Source organism: Miniopterus natalensis, chromosome 2 (genome assembly GCF_054644295.1).
Source record: "Miniopterus natalensis isolate mMinNat1 chromosome 2, mMinNat1.hap1, whole genome shotgun sequence".
Taxonomy (NCBI): Eukaryota; Metazoa; Chordata; class Mammalia; order Chiroptera; family Miniopteridae; genus Miniopterus; species Miniopterus natalensis.
Window position 1 is genome coordinate 116,363,284 of NC_142082.1, and position 16,945 is coordinate 116,380,228.

A 16,945-nucleotide genomic window follows, 5' to 3' on the forward strand; every position below is an offset into this window, starting at 1 on the left:
AAATGGACTAAATGCTTCAATAGAAAGATATAGAGTAGCTGAATGGATAAGAAAACATGACCCAAATATATGTTGTCTACAAGAGATCCTCTTCAGAACAAAACACTCATAGAGGCGGAAAAAGAAAAAACCCCCCACAAAAAAACAACTTCTGGATTACTTTAAGGGAGAGATTGACAGCAATACAGTCATAGTAGGGGACTTGAACACCCCACTGACTATACTGGATAGATCTTCCAGACAGATATATCAACAAGGAAACAGAGACTTTGAATGACACACTAGGTCAGATGGATTTAATTGGCATTTACAGAACATTTCACCCCAAAACTGCAGAATATACATTCTCAAGTGCATATCGGAATTTCTCAAAGATAGACCACATGTTAGGATGTAAAACAAGTCTTTACAAGTTCAAGAAGATTGAAATCATATCAAGCATCTTCTCGGACATTTGCACCATGCAATACTATGCAGCTGTAAAAAAGAAGGATCCCTTATCTTATGAGACATGGTGAGACCTGGAGAGTATTATGCTAAGTGAAATAAGCCTTCAGAGAGACTAGCAAATGTGACACAGTGGCTTTACCAGCACTTGCATGTTGGGCTTACTTTTTTTGGCTAGAGTTGGAACTCTGAGCTTACAATGTGAACAAGTTGGAGCTAGCATTTTGGAGAGACGCCCTGTGGGAGAACCAAAATGCTCTCTGATCGAAAGCCTACCTCCTGCCAGGATATAAGACCATCTTAGACCACCTTCCCCCTCTCCATTTGATGAATGACTGCAGTGCAGAAGTGACCCAAGTCAAGACCAGCAAAACAATGGATCCTCCAAACCTAGGTCAAATTGCTAACCCATAGAATCATGAGCAAATAAAGGTTTTATATATTAAGCCATTAAGAGTTGAGGTAATTTGTTATGCAGCAGTAGAATACTTGTATATAAAAAGAGTGGTGTTAAAATAACTAAACCATGCTACATGGTCATAAAACCATAGTTAAAGAGCTAGAATTTCAACTTAGTCTGTTTCTAGAACCCAGATATAAAATTTTGGCACCATTACATATCTCTTCAGAGCAAGAAACATTAATTCCCACAAGATCCCATTAAAATTCAATAAGAATGATTACATGAAAACATGATGAGATTGAGGTCATTTTCCTGTTTTAGACTATGAGTTTCATATTTAGACAGCATCCTAAATTTCTTCCCACTATAAAAGAAGAGACCTTCTCATGTTTTTATTTCTTTCTATTCCATTTCAATTCCTGATTTTGTTAGTCACGTTACTTTTGAGTGTTTATTTATTTATTTATTTATGAGTGTTAATTTATATAGTTTCCTCTCAACATAATTTTTACAGATTTTAAAGTTTATTTTCTTGTGTAAATTAATTTTCACTTCTATTCTCTAACATGGCTTCTCTGTTACGGAGATCTTTACTTTGTTTTCTGTCATGGTTGGCTAAATTTCATGATCAGGTAGCCTCTTCCTCTTCCTTCCCAGTAGGGTTTTTCAGATCTGTCATGGATAACAATACTTGCCTGTGGCATTTATAGTTGGAGTACAAAGTAATTGAATGTGAAAATTGAAGATCAAGTACTTTTTTTGTCTTAGTCTTAATAATAGAGGTAATTGAATATCCTGAGAAGTCTTTATTTTCCCTCCCTACTTGTGCTTGAAATCCCTAGGAATCTTAACCCAGTAATTTTTCAGTATTGACACTTACATAGTAATTATATTATTTGAAAATAGAAGTCCAAGCAAAACCTCTGTTTATTTTATCACTTAGTATTTTGTATTTTATTAATTCTATTATCTTGCCTGAGCACATCAATTTTAAGTTTATTGGATCACCTTTACCTAACTTTTCCCCAGTAGCTTTTTCTCTAAATTATATTAAGATATTTGTTACTTTTTGTTCTTTTTGAGATGTTTTGTTAAGCCTGTCCTCCATATCTCTGGATATGGTTGCAGTAGCATTTATTCTAGTTTTACTTCTTTCTAATATGCCTCTTATTTCTATAATGAATTTTCTAATTATCTGTAGGCAGTATTCATCTATCTAACTTATTTTTTCCTGCTAATCTTTTATGTTTTCCTTGAGCTTTTTTTTTTTTTTTAATTAAGGGAAACTCTTTTATCTTTCCTTTGTTGAATCTCTGAGCTCTTTTCCCCCCTCTTTTTTAGTAAGTAATATCTTTGAAACTCTGGAGCACTCTTTAATATATATTCTACATTTGTATGGTTATGTTTCTTCCCCTCTCAACTGCTACCCTTCCATCTCCCTGTGTCTATGTAAAACTCTTTTATACTTAGTAATTACTCCCTGAATGGGGAGATTTCTATCTTGTCATACTATTTGATAAAGAAGTTAGTGACATACAAATGGAGCATAGGTGGAGTGAGCTGAGGCACTCCACACCTTTAATTCTGATTTATTCTCTGGATCAGTGGCTGCCAAATTTTTTTTTCAGTAGAGTCAGCAAGTATTTTCAGGCTTTGCAGTCAATACAAAGTGACTGCTGCAGCAGTACAAAATTAGCCATAGAAAATATGTAAATGTGTGGGTATGGCTCTGTTCTAATAAAATTTTATTTAAAATACCAGACTTAACCAAGGAACTTATATATGCATAACCCATGGACACAGACAATACTGTGGTGAAGGTCTGGGGAGGGGGTGGGAGCGGGGTGGAGGGGGTCAATGGGGGGGGGGAAAGGGGACATCTGTAATAGTTTCATCAATAAATATAAATAAAAAAATAAAAATCAGACGATGGCTTGTATTTGACTCATGGGCAATATTTTGTTGACCCTTGCTCTTGAATGTCTGTTGCTCAGTTATAGATAGGAGCCCTTACCAGATAATGATGAGAGCAGCTAATGTACCTCCTAGGTGCAATTGATAACTTGTCCCGCTTGTAGAGTATTGATGCTTTATCACCCTCTACCTCACATTCTTCCTGGACATTACTGGTTTATTTCTTCTATTCCCATAAGTATAAACAGTAGCACAGTTTTGGCAATCAATAGTCAACCTTGCCAACCTTGCTTTTATTCCCTTTTTAATTTATGTTTAAGACCTACTTTTATTGACTAAGCTTTTGGCATTCATTAAAAAACTTTATTTTTCAAAAAAATCAGGTCTTGAAAATTTGAAATTAATTAGGTTTATAAATTGGTGTCTCATACTAAGTGCTTACAAATGCATTCAGAAACTCATGTCATTGGCTCTGTACAGTCTGAAGGAATGTCTCTGACTCAATAGCGCCTTGGGGTTAAAAAAGATAAACATGTAATAATGTAAAATTCTTATATAATATTCTGTCATACTTCCTTTAGTTCATTCGACAGACAAGTTTAAGAATACATTGAGAATGTTAGATAGATTCGTATGATAAAATTATTCTGCAGGCAGAGTTTATGGTCTAGTAAAGAAAAGAGATATTTTACCCCCAGACTTAACATGTTTTTGTGGAAATTTTAATGTTAAATGCAACCCTACCTCATATTTTCCTACAACCACCCCAGACAAGAGCAGGAGATAGAAGAGGGTAAGAAATAGAGGAAGAAAAGAGAGCTTAAGTTATTTTACTTGTAATATCATCATCAGTACATTGTTACTTAGTTAGAAAAGGAACCCTACATGCATGCAAATAAAAAATTAGTAGTATTGCATTATGCAATCCACATATATAGTTATGTATATTTTAGGCATTTGTAATATAAAGTTGCATTTAAAGTTTGTTTACATTAGATGTTGATTTTTTTTTTTTTACAGAAAATACAAACTTTGGGTAGTTAATAGTATTTATTTATTTATTTTAAATATATCTTTATTGATTTCAGAGAGAGGAAAGGAGACGGAGAGAGAGAGAGAGAGAAACATCAATGATGAGAAAGTCATTGATCAGCTGCCTCCTGCATTCCCTCAATTGGGGATCGAGCCCACAACCCGGGCATGTGCCCTGACCGGGAGTCGAACCCCAATCGCCTGGATCCTAGGTCCATGCTCAACTGCTGAGCCACGCCCGGCCGGGCAATAGGTATTTTTAAATGTAGACTTTGCCAAAGGTTGTTCTATGTAAATCAGTGTTGTTATTCATTGGATATGTAAAGAACATGCAGCCCAGTCCAAAGGTATTATTTTTCATTTTGATTTTTTTGTTTGTGTATTTTTTCCTTCAAGCCCAGAAATGTATAGAAGAAATACAGCAATTTCTGAGATAATTAATATGGCAGAGGTTCATGAGTAACACTCTCTTTTAATTTTTTTATGAAATGGTGGGTGTATTTAATAGTATCTCTAAACTTTGATACGTTCCTTAGCTTTCTGTTTGTATGAATAAAAGCAAAAGGAATAACAGACTAATGTTTACTGAGGAAACAGCCTAAGTGTGATATAATTAGTAGAAATTATACAACTCGTAAGTAAGAGAGCGAGAACACAACTCCAAGTTGGTCAGATTAAAACCAATGCTCTTATCCATGTATTAGTTAAATTACTATGCCAACAGCTTATCTTTAGATAATTCAATAAATGTAGAGCTTTAGATAATTCATGTCAGGCAAATCACAATTTCTTGTATGTCAGGTTGTTTTCTTCCAGTAAAAGTAATTTAGAAAATTAGCTTATTTCAGTTTTTCAATGGTTATATTTATTCATCTAGTCAGCTAGTATTTATTGAGCTCTAGAGGGAAATAATGCAAATTAAAACTATTTCCATATCAAAACCTTGTTGGCCAACTTAAAGTAGTCATCATGAGAAGTTTTGTACTTTTTCTAGAGATATGTCTATTATTCAAAATATTGGTAATGACTCCCTTTCAGAATTTCCTTCACAGCTTTCCTATTAACCTTCACCAAATTGTAAATGAATATTTGCTCTTAGGGTATATATTCTAGTTTTGGAAACAACTAAACATCTAATCTTAAAGGCAAAAATATAGATTACATGGTTAAGTTAAATGATTATTTTTTCTTTGGGTTACGCTGCACCCTGTATTATTCATTAAGATTATAAATTAAAGTATGTTGGGCTGATTCCCTGACTTCTAATGTAAAAATAACAGCAATTCCATCAAAGAATTTCATTTTTTCTAGCAACGAATGGTAGAATTCTTGGGATATCATTTTTAAAGCCTTCTGATCCAACTTTGAAGAGAAGCACTTACCTTCTAAAGGTTTAGTCACCTTTTATTTTATTTTATTTTATTTTATTTTATTTTATTTTATTTTATTTTATTTTATTTTATTTATTTATTTATTTATTTATTAATTAATTTTAAAGCCTAAGAACTGCTTTCTTTTTCTTTTAAAAAAATATATATTTGTATATTATTGATTTCAGAGAGAAGAAGGGAGAGGGAGAGAGAGAGTTGAAACATCAGTGATGAGAGAGTCATTGACCGGCCACCTCCTGCGTGCCCCCTCTGGGGATCCAGCCCGCAACCCGGGCCTGTGCCCTGACCGGGAATCGAACTGCGGTCTCCTGGATCCTAGGTTGATGCTCAGCCGCTAAGCCCCACCAGGTGGTTTAGTCACCTTTTAAAATTGACATTCTCATTGGTTTGTAGTGAAGCCTTGTACACTTACTTGGTCTGTGGCTGAATAGAGAAAAGGATTGAGCTAAAGTATAACAGAAAAAGAACCAGAGGAAGGAAAACTGCCAAAGTGATGGTGACACCGCTGCAGTAACTGGTTATCAGTAACGAGAAGGGAGCAAGGGGAAGGCTGGATAATACAGGCAGGCCATCTTACAGCTTGGCCAGGAAGCTGCGGTGTGACACTCTCCAGGCCTGTTCCCCGCAGATCACTGGGGGAAGGGACTGGGCAATAGAGGCATCCGGCAAGGTCCGGGTGATGTGGGAAGGGGCTTGTCTGTCAGTCACTGGCCAGAGCAGGCGTGTAGGCCTGGCCGCTGGAAGCGTGGGAAGGTTTGATATTTAAGCTCCTGAACAAAGGAGTTTTCTGTCTCTTGGCTCTCTTGCTCCTCTTGCTCTCTTGGGACGCCTGTTGCAGGGGGTCCACTCCCTGGCATTCACCCACATGGCTCATGGCCACGTGGACCCCACACAGCGGATTGATGGATTACAGCCAGCCTGATGCTGTGCCTGGAATGGAAACGTTGGACACTGGCTTTGCTTCTAGCTCCGCTGAAGCCCCAGCTGCACCTTTTCCAGGACTGGTTTAAGGGGAATTGGACTTTGGAAACCAAAGGATATAACTATATGCAAATAAACCTTTCTGCCACATCTCATTCTCCCATGTGAGTCTTAGAAAATTCTTTTTCTCAAGATATTGTAAGACCTCCACTCTCACTAGCATCAGAGAAGTTCCACCCATGCAATTCTCTGATAACAGTGGCAGTGCCTTTCTTGAGTTGTTTGAGAGAATGTTCACACAAATACTGTGAATTTTTTTTTTTTTACTACTTTCTGCGCCTGTTTATGCTGTTCCTTGTGTTTGGTGTGGTCTCACTTTCATTCTTCCCAACTGTAATGCCAGTTTTATCCAACATTCCTGATTTCTTTTACTGTAATGATACTGGATCATTAAAATTATGCAATATAGTTTAATTATTTGAGATATGCCTTTCTCTCTTAGCTATAAGCAATTTAAAGCAGATATTGTATGTTCATTAATGTTTGTATCCCTTAATGTTCATAACAGTTAATATCAAATGAGTGAACAGCTGAATACATAACAGATTTATATAAGAGAAATTTACACGGGTGGCATGCAATTGTATATATATAATTGTATAAGTAATAAAATGAAGGCTATACTTAAGTCAGAAAGGAAAAAAGGAAGAATTAAGAAAAAGAGTCACAAAATTTTAATTACTAATGAACAGTATACATTATGCACTGGAGTATGTTAGATCAAAGTGGAATTTTAGAAGAAGGAAGATGTTAGCCAGAAGAAAATCTGTGTGAAGCTCATGTGTACTTTACAATTCTTACACTTGGGGAAATGTTAAGCTCTGAAAGGCCAACAATCATATGTTTTATACTCTGTAGAAAGAGGTTCCATCATAAAAATTAATAAAAAGGGTGTTTAGTATTTTTAATATTTTCCTCATTAAATATTATCATTTTTAACTTAAAATTTTACAGATACCTACAGAATATTGGACACACAGATCCAGGATACATAAGACTTTATCACCTTGAATCAAGGATTTATTTTGATACCTTCCTCTGTCTTTTCTTCATACCAACTAAATTATTTTTAAAAAGAATTAACAAATTTGCCATAAAGAAATTGTAAAAAAATAATACAACCCACACTTTCCAATGCCTAAGAATAGCAAGGTGGTAAAGAGAGAATTAGATGATGATGTTATTGAATCTGCCAAAGACCTTCTTTCCTATGAAGACCCAGCTGATGATGTTTTTAAGAAAACTGAACTAACTATTGATGTCCAAGAAGGGAAAAATACAGATGCTAAAAGGCAATCTGGAGTCGAAGATGAAAGACCAGCTTGGAACAATAAGCTACAATACATCCTGGCCCAAATTGGATTTTCTGTAGGTTTAGGGAATGTGTGGCGATTCCCATACCTATGTCAGAGAAATGGGGGTGGTAAGTTTTATTTTTTTAAGTGATACATTGCTGAGTAAATTTCATTTGATTATCTCAAACAGCTGCTGTTGTTACTGGAGTCTCATTATTTTAGAAAATATGAATTTAAAAGCTAGGGAGACTCATTTTTTGAAAGTGGGCTTAACTTTGTTTTCAGAATAGTTTTCTATAGGAGCAGATGGCTTGCTATTAATACACAAGGTTTGCTTTAAGGGGAATACATTCTCAGATTCTTTCTGTGGATGCTATGAAATACTCTAAATTACTGACTTTTCTAACAAAGGTTGCAGCCCTTGTGCCCACCAGTTATTCTCTTTGGAGAAAAACCTAGTTTCTGGCATGACAATATTGGTGAAGACAGACAATTTTCTCTCTATGACGTATTAACTCTGAATTTTAAGTTGTTTTACTCTTCATAAAAGCTAAAATTACATATAATTTAGAATGATTATAGTCTTCAAATGCTGACCAGAACTTTGCAGATTCCAGTAGAATTAATGGGATAAATAATATAACATCAAGCATTCTTCATCTTTAGATATGATATGTATTTGGTTCCCAATTCTGTAGTATTTGGGGACAATGTTTTATTTTAAAGAAAATTTTAAAGAAATTATAATCCTTAGTTTTAAACAAAAAATCTATGTCAGCATGATATTGTAATTTTTTTGGGGGGGATTTGTGCATGTAATTACCATGGGTTATTTAGCAATCATTTCTTAAAAATTAAGGGGGGAATCACATACAAAGGAGTAGATTGTTTATGTAGGACATCATCTTTATAGTAAGTCCAAATGAATGTTAACTAACATTTGGTTTGAAGCTTTATTATTTATATACCCAGAAGTTGTTAAAATAAGGTGGTTAAAAGCTAAATATTCTATATACCTCATTTCAGTACCCAAAGGATAGAAAGAATATTTTGGTATTTGATTCTAGTTTGTGATAGTTTTGTTGACTGGACAAAAATATGGTTTTATTTTTGATGTAAGTGCAACCTACAAATCAAATGAAATAATATAACCAATGTGAAATCTCTTCTTAGCCACTAGGAGGTAAGAAGATAAAAGTGTTATAGTGACAACATGTTTAAAATCTCACTTAGTTTAGCCAGGCACAAAATAAACCGGTTTAAAAAAATTAGCCTGTTAGGCAATCTTTTTGAGAGGTAGAAATCAATACACGAAGTTGCCGTTGCGCTCCGTATCATTCCACTGAACTTGTGAGCTCCTTAGCTGGTCAGTGACATCACATATGAATTATTTATCAAATCAGCTATAAACAGTCGTGTACTACCCTGTTTTTTGTTTCTCAAAAATCCTTGCATGTGCCAGGACTTTGAGAAGATGAAATCTGATTTTCAGACTTCTCACCTTACGAGCCTTACTGTCCATACTGTTAAGGAGAAGGTTGTCGTAGCTGCAGTCAGGTTGCCTTCCGTTTAATACAGTTTTTGTCTTGAGGGAGTACTCTAAAGAATTTCATATTTAGTTATGAGCAAAAGAGGCTCCTCTTTCTCATTTTCATGTAAAAGAAGTCCAAATGCCCTTCCTAATACTGTTTCCTTTCTTCTATCACAAATACTACAGAATGATATTTTAAAACACCATGGCCTTTTATCGGGTGAAGATGGTGTCCGAGTGCAAAAGGTTGTCCTCGGCGTGCGGTTTAGCATGGAGCCTTCCAGGCACTCGAGGAGCGTCCTCTGCCTGCTGGGTCAAAGAGCCTCGCTACCTAAATCTTACTTATTCATCATTTGAGGCACTTTATGAGTAATAGAAATAAAAAGTAATAAACCTAATATAAGTTGATCTGTCTGAAGATATTATACTTAAAGCGCAGCAGTTAAGGTTAATAAGTAGTATAACGTAGATGCTGCCATCTCAGATTTTGAAATCCATTTGACTGAAGCCTGGCTCTTTCGGACACTAGTCATGTGATCTTTTACAAGTTAACTTACTTCTCGCCACACCTGTAAAATGAGGATAATAATGGTACTTACCCCATTGGGTTCTTGTAAGGAATAAATGAATAACTAACTATGTGTAACAGGCTTAGAAATGTAACTGACAAATGGTAAATACTCAGTTGTATTTTACCCATGGTTATGTTTAATATGGAGAGGCTGAAGTGAAGAGTAATTTGAGTTAGAGGAAAAGGCTAAGTATCTAATAGCATGTCTTGCATACATAACTGAGGGAAGATTTCCAATGAATCCAGTGTTAATTCATAACCAACCCCGTCATTCCGTCATTTACACACACAAACCCATTCACATTCTAGGATTTGATGCAGGTGTTAAAATGCACTTTCAGTTCTTTGGGGAACATTTTCAGGTCACTAGTGCCTGAATGTTACAAATCATTTTAGAATTAGAAATTTGGTAGTTCTGTTTTTTAAGCTCATGCATCCGTGCTTTATATTACATACCCCTTTGTAGAATCAACCCAAGTCCAAAAGACTGAAAGTCAGCCATAAGACAGTAGAGATTTTTTACTGACCACTATATTAGGGGAAATTTCTGCATATGGTCATTATTTCAGATATTGAGATAAATAATTAAAAAAAAAATTATTTAACTCTTCCGCAGAATGCCCGAACAATTTATGTAGCTTCCAAAGCCTATTCAGTACCACTTAACACTTTTTAAAAATGGGAAAATATAATAAATGACCTCTTATTTAAAAAGGGAATTAGTACCATAGATTGCATAACCCACTGGACAGTGTCTGGTTGGACAAAACTCCAATAAGAAATTTGAATGTAGATCTTAGAGGTTATTTAATGAATGATTTGTATACATAGTCTCATGTAGAAATGAGTATAGGTTTCATATTTAACTTTATCAGTTAATAGTCTAATATTAACATTGTCAAACTAGTACATTTTAAAATCACTATTCATATATCTTAATTTGAGACTTAGCTGCAAAATGATTTTTTTAAAGCATGGAAAAAAATCATAATTATAAAAAAATTATAAAATATGTACTATAAAATATTTTATAATAGATATGAAATATCTTTGTTTCTGTCAATCTCACCACCCCATCACAGAATTTTGGAAAACAAAAAATTGCTTGTTCCTAAAGTATACTTTTTATCTGAAGTATGTATGGGAAAAATGTGATAGAGGTTATTTTATTTTTTAGTTGAAGCAGCTGTTTCTTCTCCCTTGTTGTTAAGGAAAAAAAGTCAAATTTAGTTCCATAAAATCTCATTCATTTTAGTTTATCAGATTTGCAACACATGATTTATATCAATAGATGAGTTTGAATAAAATTTAATAAATGGCTTCATAAACATTGTGTGAATAAGATTTCCACGAGTTTATGAAACCTACTTGAGAAAATAATTTTAAGAAATCATTTATTTTTATGGAAAATGAAGTTGTTTACCCTTTCAATAAAATGAAACCAAAACTATTCATTGATATTCTTACTTTTATCATAATTATTTTTTATCAGAAACTCTTTGTAGCAGTCAAACTGAGGTTTCAAGTACTAGAAAGTTTAAAGTAATGAAATTGCATTTTCTTTCAAGTCCTTTATATTTATACCGTGTAAAATTTCAAATATCATCTTTTATGAGATAATCAGAATTAGTGCATTCTCTTCTGTACTTGAAAATATAATCTATTTTATTTGTTCTTGTCTCCGTAGGTGCATATCTTTTGCCATATTTTATACTGCTTATCGTAATAGGTATTCCACTTTTTTTTCTGGAACTTGCTGTGGGTCAAAGAATTCGGCGAGGAAGCATCGGTGTGTGGAATTACATAAGCCCTAAACTAAGTGGCATTGGATTTTCAAGTTGTGTAGTAAGTTTTCTGATATGGCATATGCCATATAATTTTTATAAGGTTTGGATTTATATTGTTTGTATTTAAATAAAACTTTTGAGTGTGTATTTCTACTCAACTCTTTAATCATCTTTTTAAAAAAAAACACTACAGGAGCTTGCACTAATATATAAAACAAGCTGAACTATATTAATATAGTTCAATCTTGTTAATACATGTTCTTAAGACCCATGAGAGACTTTTTTTTAGAAAAGATAATGTGTTTTAAATGAAAATAAAGTGAGTAGGAGTTTTAAAATGTTAAATGGGGTCATAAACATATCGTCTCCTTTCAAAGGAAGGGGCATGAGAGGCTTACTGTAATCATTATTTTATTTTGCAGGTGTGCTTTTTTGTGGCCCTCTATTACAATGTCATCATCGGCTGGAGTTTGTTTTATTTTTCCCAGTCTTTTCAGCACCCTCTACCTTGGGATGAGTGTCCTTTGGTGAAAAATGTTTCACATACTTGTAAGACATGAACAATATAATTTTATATTTAATGATTATAAAGTGGTAAAGGCATGCATGAGCTTTCAAGATTTTTTATAATGTAGAAAAATCTTTCAAGATTATTATAACAACTTTCCTCACTTTTAGGATCACTATACTCAGATAGAACTTTGGCACCATCTAAGTTTTCTAGCTCTTCCCAAGTTACTTTTTCCTAGTTAAGTATAGTTGGTATACATTATTATATTAGTTATATTAGTTTCAGGTGTACAGTATGGTGACTTGACATCTCTACATGCTACAGTGTAATAACCCCACTAATTCTAGTAACCACCTGTCACTATGCAAACTTTTCACAATATTGTTGACTATATTCTCCTTCCCAAGTTATTTTGTCATGCCCCATGACCTTAGGTTGAAATGTTATAAGCCTTTAATTGTTAACTTGGAAGTCTTTAATTTTGTACACCTCTTTTGATGCCTTACAGGTTTTTGTTAAAGGACAGAAAAAATGAATTTAGATTGTAGTCATTGTTTTTATGTCTTCTGTTTTGTCGTTTCATAATTTTTCTATCATTTATTTTTATATCCTAGAGTATAAATAAGGAATATTTCCCTATAGCAATGGCCAGTAAATATAGACTATGTATAAAATTATCTAATAGCCACATTTCAAAAAAGAAAGAGGTGAAATATTTTATTTAATCCTATATATCCAAAATATTAACATTTCAACATATAATTAATGTAAAAATTATTAATGTAATAATTTGCCTTATTTTTCTCATACTAAGTCTCCAAAATTCCCTTTGTATTTTATATTATAGCACATGTAATTTTGGATTAGCTTATTGCAAAATCTCATGGCCAGCCACTGGCATATTTGACAGCTGTGCCCCAGGAAGATAATTCTGGGAATGGAAGGGACTATACATTTGATATGTTTTAATTACTTTGATAAAAAGCTCACGTTTTTATTCATAAATGTGTAATAAGAAATATCAAAGAGGATATATATGTGTTGATTTCACATTTTTGCAGTTGAGTTTTTATTGTGAATTTAAATGCTTCTGTAGAATAGTAATATTTTTCTAGGAAATGTTGAGAATTGATTTATAGGCTCACTGGAAAAAATTTTTCTTATTACTCTTTAGAGTCTGAAATTATTGTGTTTCCTTTCTTTCTACAGTTGTAGAGCCAGAATGTGAAAAAACTTCCTCCACCACCTATTACTGGTTCAGAAAAGCACTGGATATTTCCAGTTCCATTTCTGATGGTGGTGGCTTAAACTGGAAGATGACCGTCTCCTTGTTGGTTGCCTGGCTCATGGTTTGCTTGGCTATGATCAAAGGCATTCAGTCTTCTGGAAAAGTTAGTATGTTAGAGCCCCTCCTGATTCTGTAATCTCTGTGGGCAAACTGCACATAGCACTTCATTCTAGGTAGTTAAAGATTGGTTAAAAGTGGTGCTTGTAAAATGTGTTTATATTAAGGCAACGACGTAAGTAAAGAGATAAATGTTTTATTCTGAAACCTAAAGTAATTTATAATTTTATTTCATCAAGAGTTTTGAAATTTTTTGTCAGTACAATTTTTTTTTTTATTTTTTTTGCTATTTATTTAGTTTACCCTAATATTTTAGTTTTCTGATTACCAGTCAGCTCCAGACATGGAAATTAGAGAAAGTGGTAGAATGAAGAATTTGTTCATTTTATTTGTCTTATACCATTCATTTTTCTCTCCTATAGTTGCTCTAAGGAATAGTTACATAAAATATTTTAATATGGTCTCTAGTGTGGAGGGTTTCTTAAAGATCTGAACACCATTAGGTAGTTACGATCATCTCAACTAGGAACTCAGAGTAAATGTAAAAGATTAAAGGGCATGCCTGCCAGGGCAAATGGAAATTTTTAAAAGGCTGTGGTTGAAAAAGACATTAAGTGAATTCTAGAAGTCTTGATTTTTTTGTTTTTTGTTTTAAAGAATGCATTAGGAAAGTGCTATTCACTTTTTTTGCTTTCATATTGCATTTTTTCATTAATATTATTGTTGTTTAATGTTCTTATGTCTCTTCGCTGGACCATAGCAAGAATTTTGGTTCTTCTTGTCTTTTTCTTTAACAATCCATCTCTACTGTTTTTTTCTTTACAAAGCATAGATCTGATTATATATCTTTCCAGGTTAATATATGACCACTCACCATCATATACTGGTAGAAGTGGAGATAATAGTAGTAGTGGTAATAAATGATGGTGGTGAAGATGACTCTCACAGTAATCAGAGCAAGAACAGTAACAGAGGCTAATATTTATTGCATGTGTTTTTTGCTCTAGGAACTGTGATAGGTACTTTATATACTTTATCCCATTTAATTCTAAAGAAAACTCTAAGTAGTAATTACTATTCTCAGGCCTGTTTTACAGACGTAAAACAGTTTTGAGAAATTAGGTAACTTGCCAAAGACTTGTGGCTAGTAATTGCTGGTACCTTGAGTCAAACGCAGCTCTGCCTAAATCTAGAGCCCAAGTTATTTAATTGCTACACTATAATGCCTCTCACTGTAATATTTTTTCACACCATATAGTTAACTCTTTTAGGTCAGGAATCTATGTAATTCATCTTTGCTTCCTGTTATTTCATCTTTAATTAAAAATGTTTGATGATTGCCCTGGCTGGTGTGGCTCAGTGGACAGAACGTCAGCCTGTGCACCAAAGGGTTGGGGGTTCGATTCCTAGTCAAGGGCACTTACCTGGGTTGCAGGTTCCATCCCTGGCCTCAGTTGGGGTGATTGTGGGAGACAACCAATAGATATTTCCCTCCTTCCCTCCCTCCCTCCCTCCCTCCCTCCCTCCCTCCCTCCCTCCCTCCCTCCCTCCCTCCCTCCCTCCTTTCTTCCTTCCCTCCCATTCCCTAAAAATCAATGGAAAAAATATCCTCTGGTGCTGATTAACAACAACAACAACAAATGTTTGATGATTTTTTTAACTTGTAAATCACAACTAATTTTATATTTACCTTCCTGCTGGAACTTCTACAGCATTTTTCCTTTGGAAAAATGAATATGATAGATAACACATCTGAATATCTTTTCGTATTTTCTGAATGTCGATGGTTTTTACAATTAAATAAGATCGATTAATTGGTTCAGTTTCTTGTCTTCTACCATTCCGAGACACATTACAGTCATATTTTAAATAAAGGAATAGATTCTTAAATCACATCTAACCACATTTACGTGCTTCCTAAGATAATGTCATTTGGTAGAAAGAGAACCAGAGGTGGTGGTTAGCCAGAGAAGTCCAAAAATCTTTGTGCTTCAGTCTTACTGCCACATTTTGTTTCTTTTTAGTCTGAGTGTGTCTTATCATTATTTAAAGAAATATTCATCCTTTTCTTATCACAGAATTTTGCAGTTGTTTTTCTTATGTCATAAGATACAACTTTAGAAAAATTTAATACAACTTATATGCTACATACAGTTTATTATTTCAATGAGAAGGCTTCAGTGGCTTTTGGGCAACATTTGAAGAAAGAATTCAGTAGGCACCGATGAGGAGAAAGCTGTCATGTGAGCAAAGATATAAAAATCTAAACTGTCACAATTCCTCAGTTTGAAATGAGCTAAATTTAATAGGAAAATGTTTGTTAGAAGTAAATATAAAGCTCTCTGTTTGCCTGTCAGATAAAAAAGCCTCCAAATAAATAATCACACAAGGACAGTATAGAGAAATATGATTTAAGGGTAGTATGGTTTATAGGTAGTGTATGAAAGACACTGTTTAGAGGATTTAGTAGTTAAGAGTCAACTTGTGGTATGCTTTGTCCACACACACACACACACACACACACATGCACGCACACGCACACACACACACACACTCACACTCACCCGTGCACGCACACCCCACAAGGGCTTCTTGGGAACTTTCTGAATTAAAAGAGGAGTGTGATAGCGTCGGGCTCCTTTGCACACCTCAGTCGGACCAGGCCTGCAGCCCTGGATCTTACTGAAATCTTTGTTTCCCCCTTTATGATGGAGAAGAGAAACCTCAGCCCTGCGGTCACAGTCCTCAGCCAGTTGAATGGAGGAAGGCTAAGGCTCCCTTGGTGTGGCTGCGGGGGACAGAACTGCGGTCAGACATTGGGGGCTGTGGAGAGCGGTGGGGGGTAGATCTCCACGGAAAGGAGGACCCTCGGGGAGCCAGCCTGGTAACAGCGAAGCTGGTCTCAGTGGGAGTGAGCTCGACATGATCGAAGCTGGCCAGACAGCCTGCACGTCCCTTTCTTACAGCCTCTGTTAAGGGGATACCTGCCCCAGGGTGAAGGCTACAAAGAGAAGCTCTAAGCTCTAAGCTTTCTAGGTTACTGTTGGTTTGGGAGCACTGCTTTGCCACTGTTCCTCCTGCATGCTAAGGACTGTGTGTATTAGCTTGTTTAAACCTTTCTGTCAGCCAGATGGTTTGCATGGTTTTACCCTCATTTTCCTGTGAAGTTAATAAACTTGGGGAGACTAAATAATTGGCCAGAATTGGCGGTGAAGTCCTCAAAGAAAATGGCTTTCTCAAAGTGCGTTTATAATAAGCATTTTAATGTAAAGAAAAAAACAACAAAATAATGTTTTATGTTCTTCAGTGGTTGAGTGGAATGAAAATATTTTCATGCAATGTTTTGATTGATAAACTGATCTCTTACTGAAAAGTGTTTCAGTTGTCAAGACCCAGAGGGTCTTAAAATTTGCCAAAGAAACATATTTCATTGTTTCATTTCCCAGTTCTTAAAAGTGTATATTTTCTGGACAACGTAGTCGTTCATTAATTCATTTAATGCACATATATTGATTGAGCACCTACTATGTGCCAGGCACTGACCTTGTTTTGGAGGTAGAGCAATGAACAAGGCAGACAAAATGCCAGTCTTCATAGAATGTCCATTATAATGGCAGAAGAAGACAACAAACAAATTCGTAAAATAATTTCATTCAAGATAAAGTGTGGTAAAGAGAAAGTGTAGCATTTTATATATAGTCATGTAGAGTAACCTATTTTTAAAAACAATATGCAAC

The 16,945-nt window shown here is 34.7% G+C and overlaps 1 protein-coding gene across 3 annotated transcripts in view; it reads left to right on the forward strand.

Moving 5' to 3' along the window:
* The window catches only part of SLC6A15 (solute carrier family 6 member 15), a 39,091-nt gene that overhangs the window by 6,020 nt on the left and 16,126 nt on the right, over positions 1 to 16,945 (forward strand). For 2 of the 3 annotated variants that reach the window (XM_016199432.2, XM_016199433.2), the window contains exons 2-5: positions 7,123 to 7,591; positions 11,253 to 11,410; positions 11,775 to 11,901; positions 13,073 to 13,254. In XM_016199432.2, the coding sequence (XP_016054918.2) occupies positions 7,303 to 7,591; positions 11,253 to 11,410; positions 11,775 to 11,901; positions 13,073 to 13,254 (756 nt within the window). In that variant the 5' untranslated portion in view covers positions 7,123 to 7,302. Of the gene's footprint in view, positions 1 to 5,921; positions 6,273 to 7,122; positions 7,592 to 11,252; positions 11,411 to 11,774; positions 11,902 to 13,072; positions 13,255 to 16,945 lie in introns of those variants that run through there. The other variant, XM_016199431.2, reaches the window with a different exon arrangement.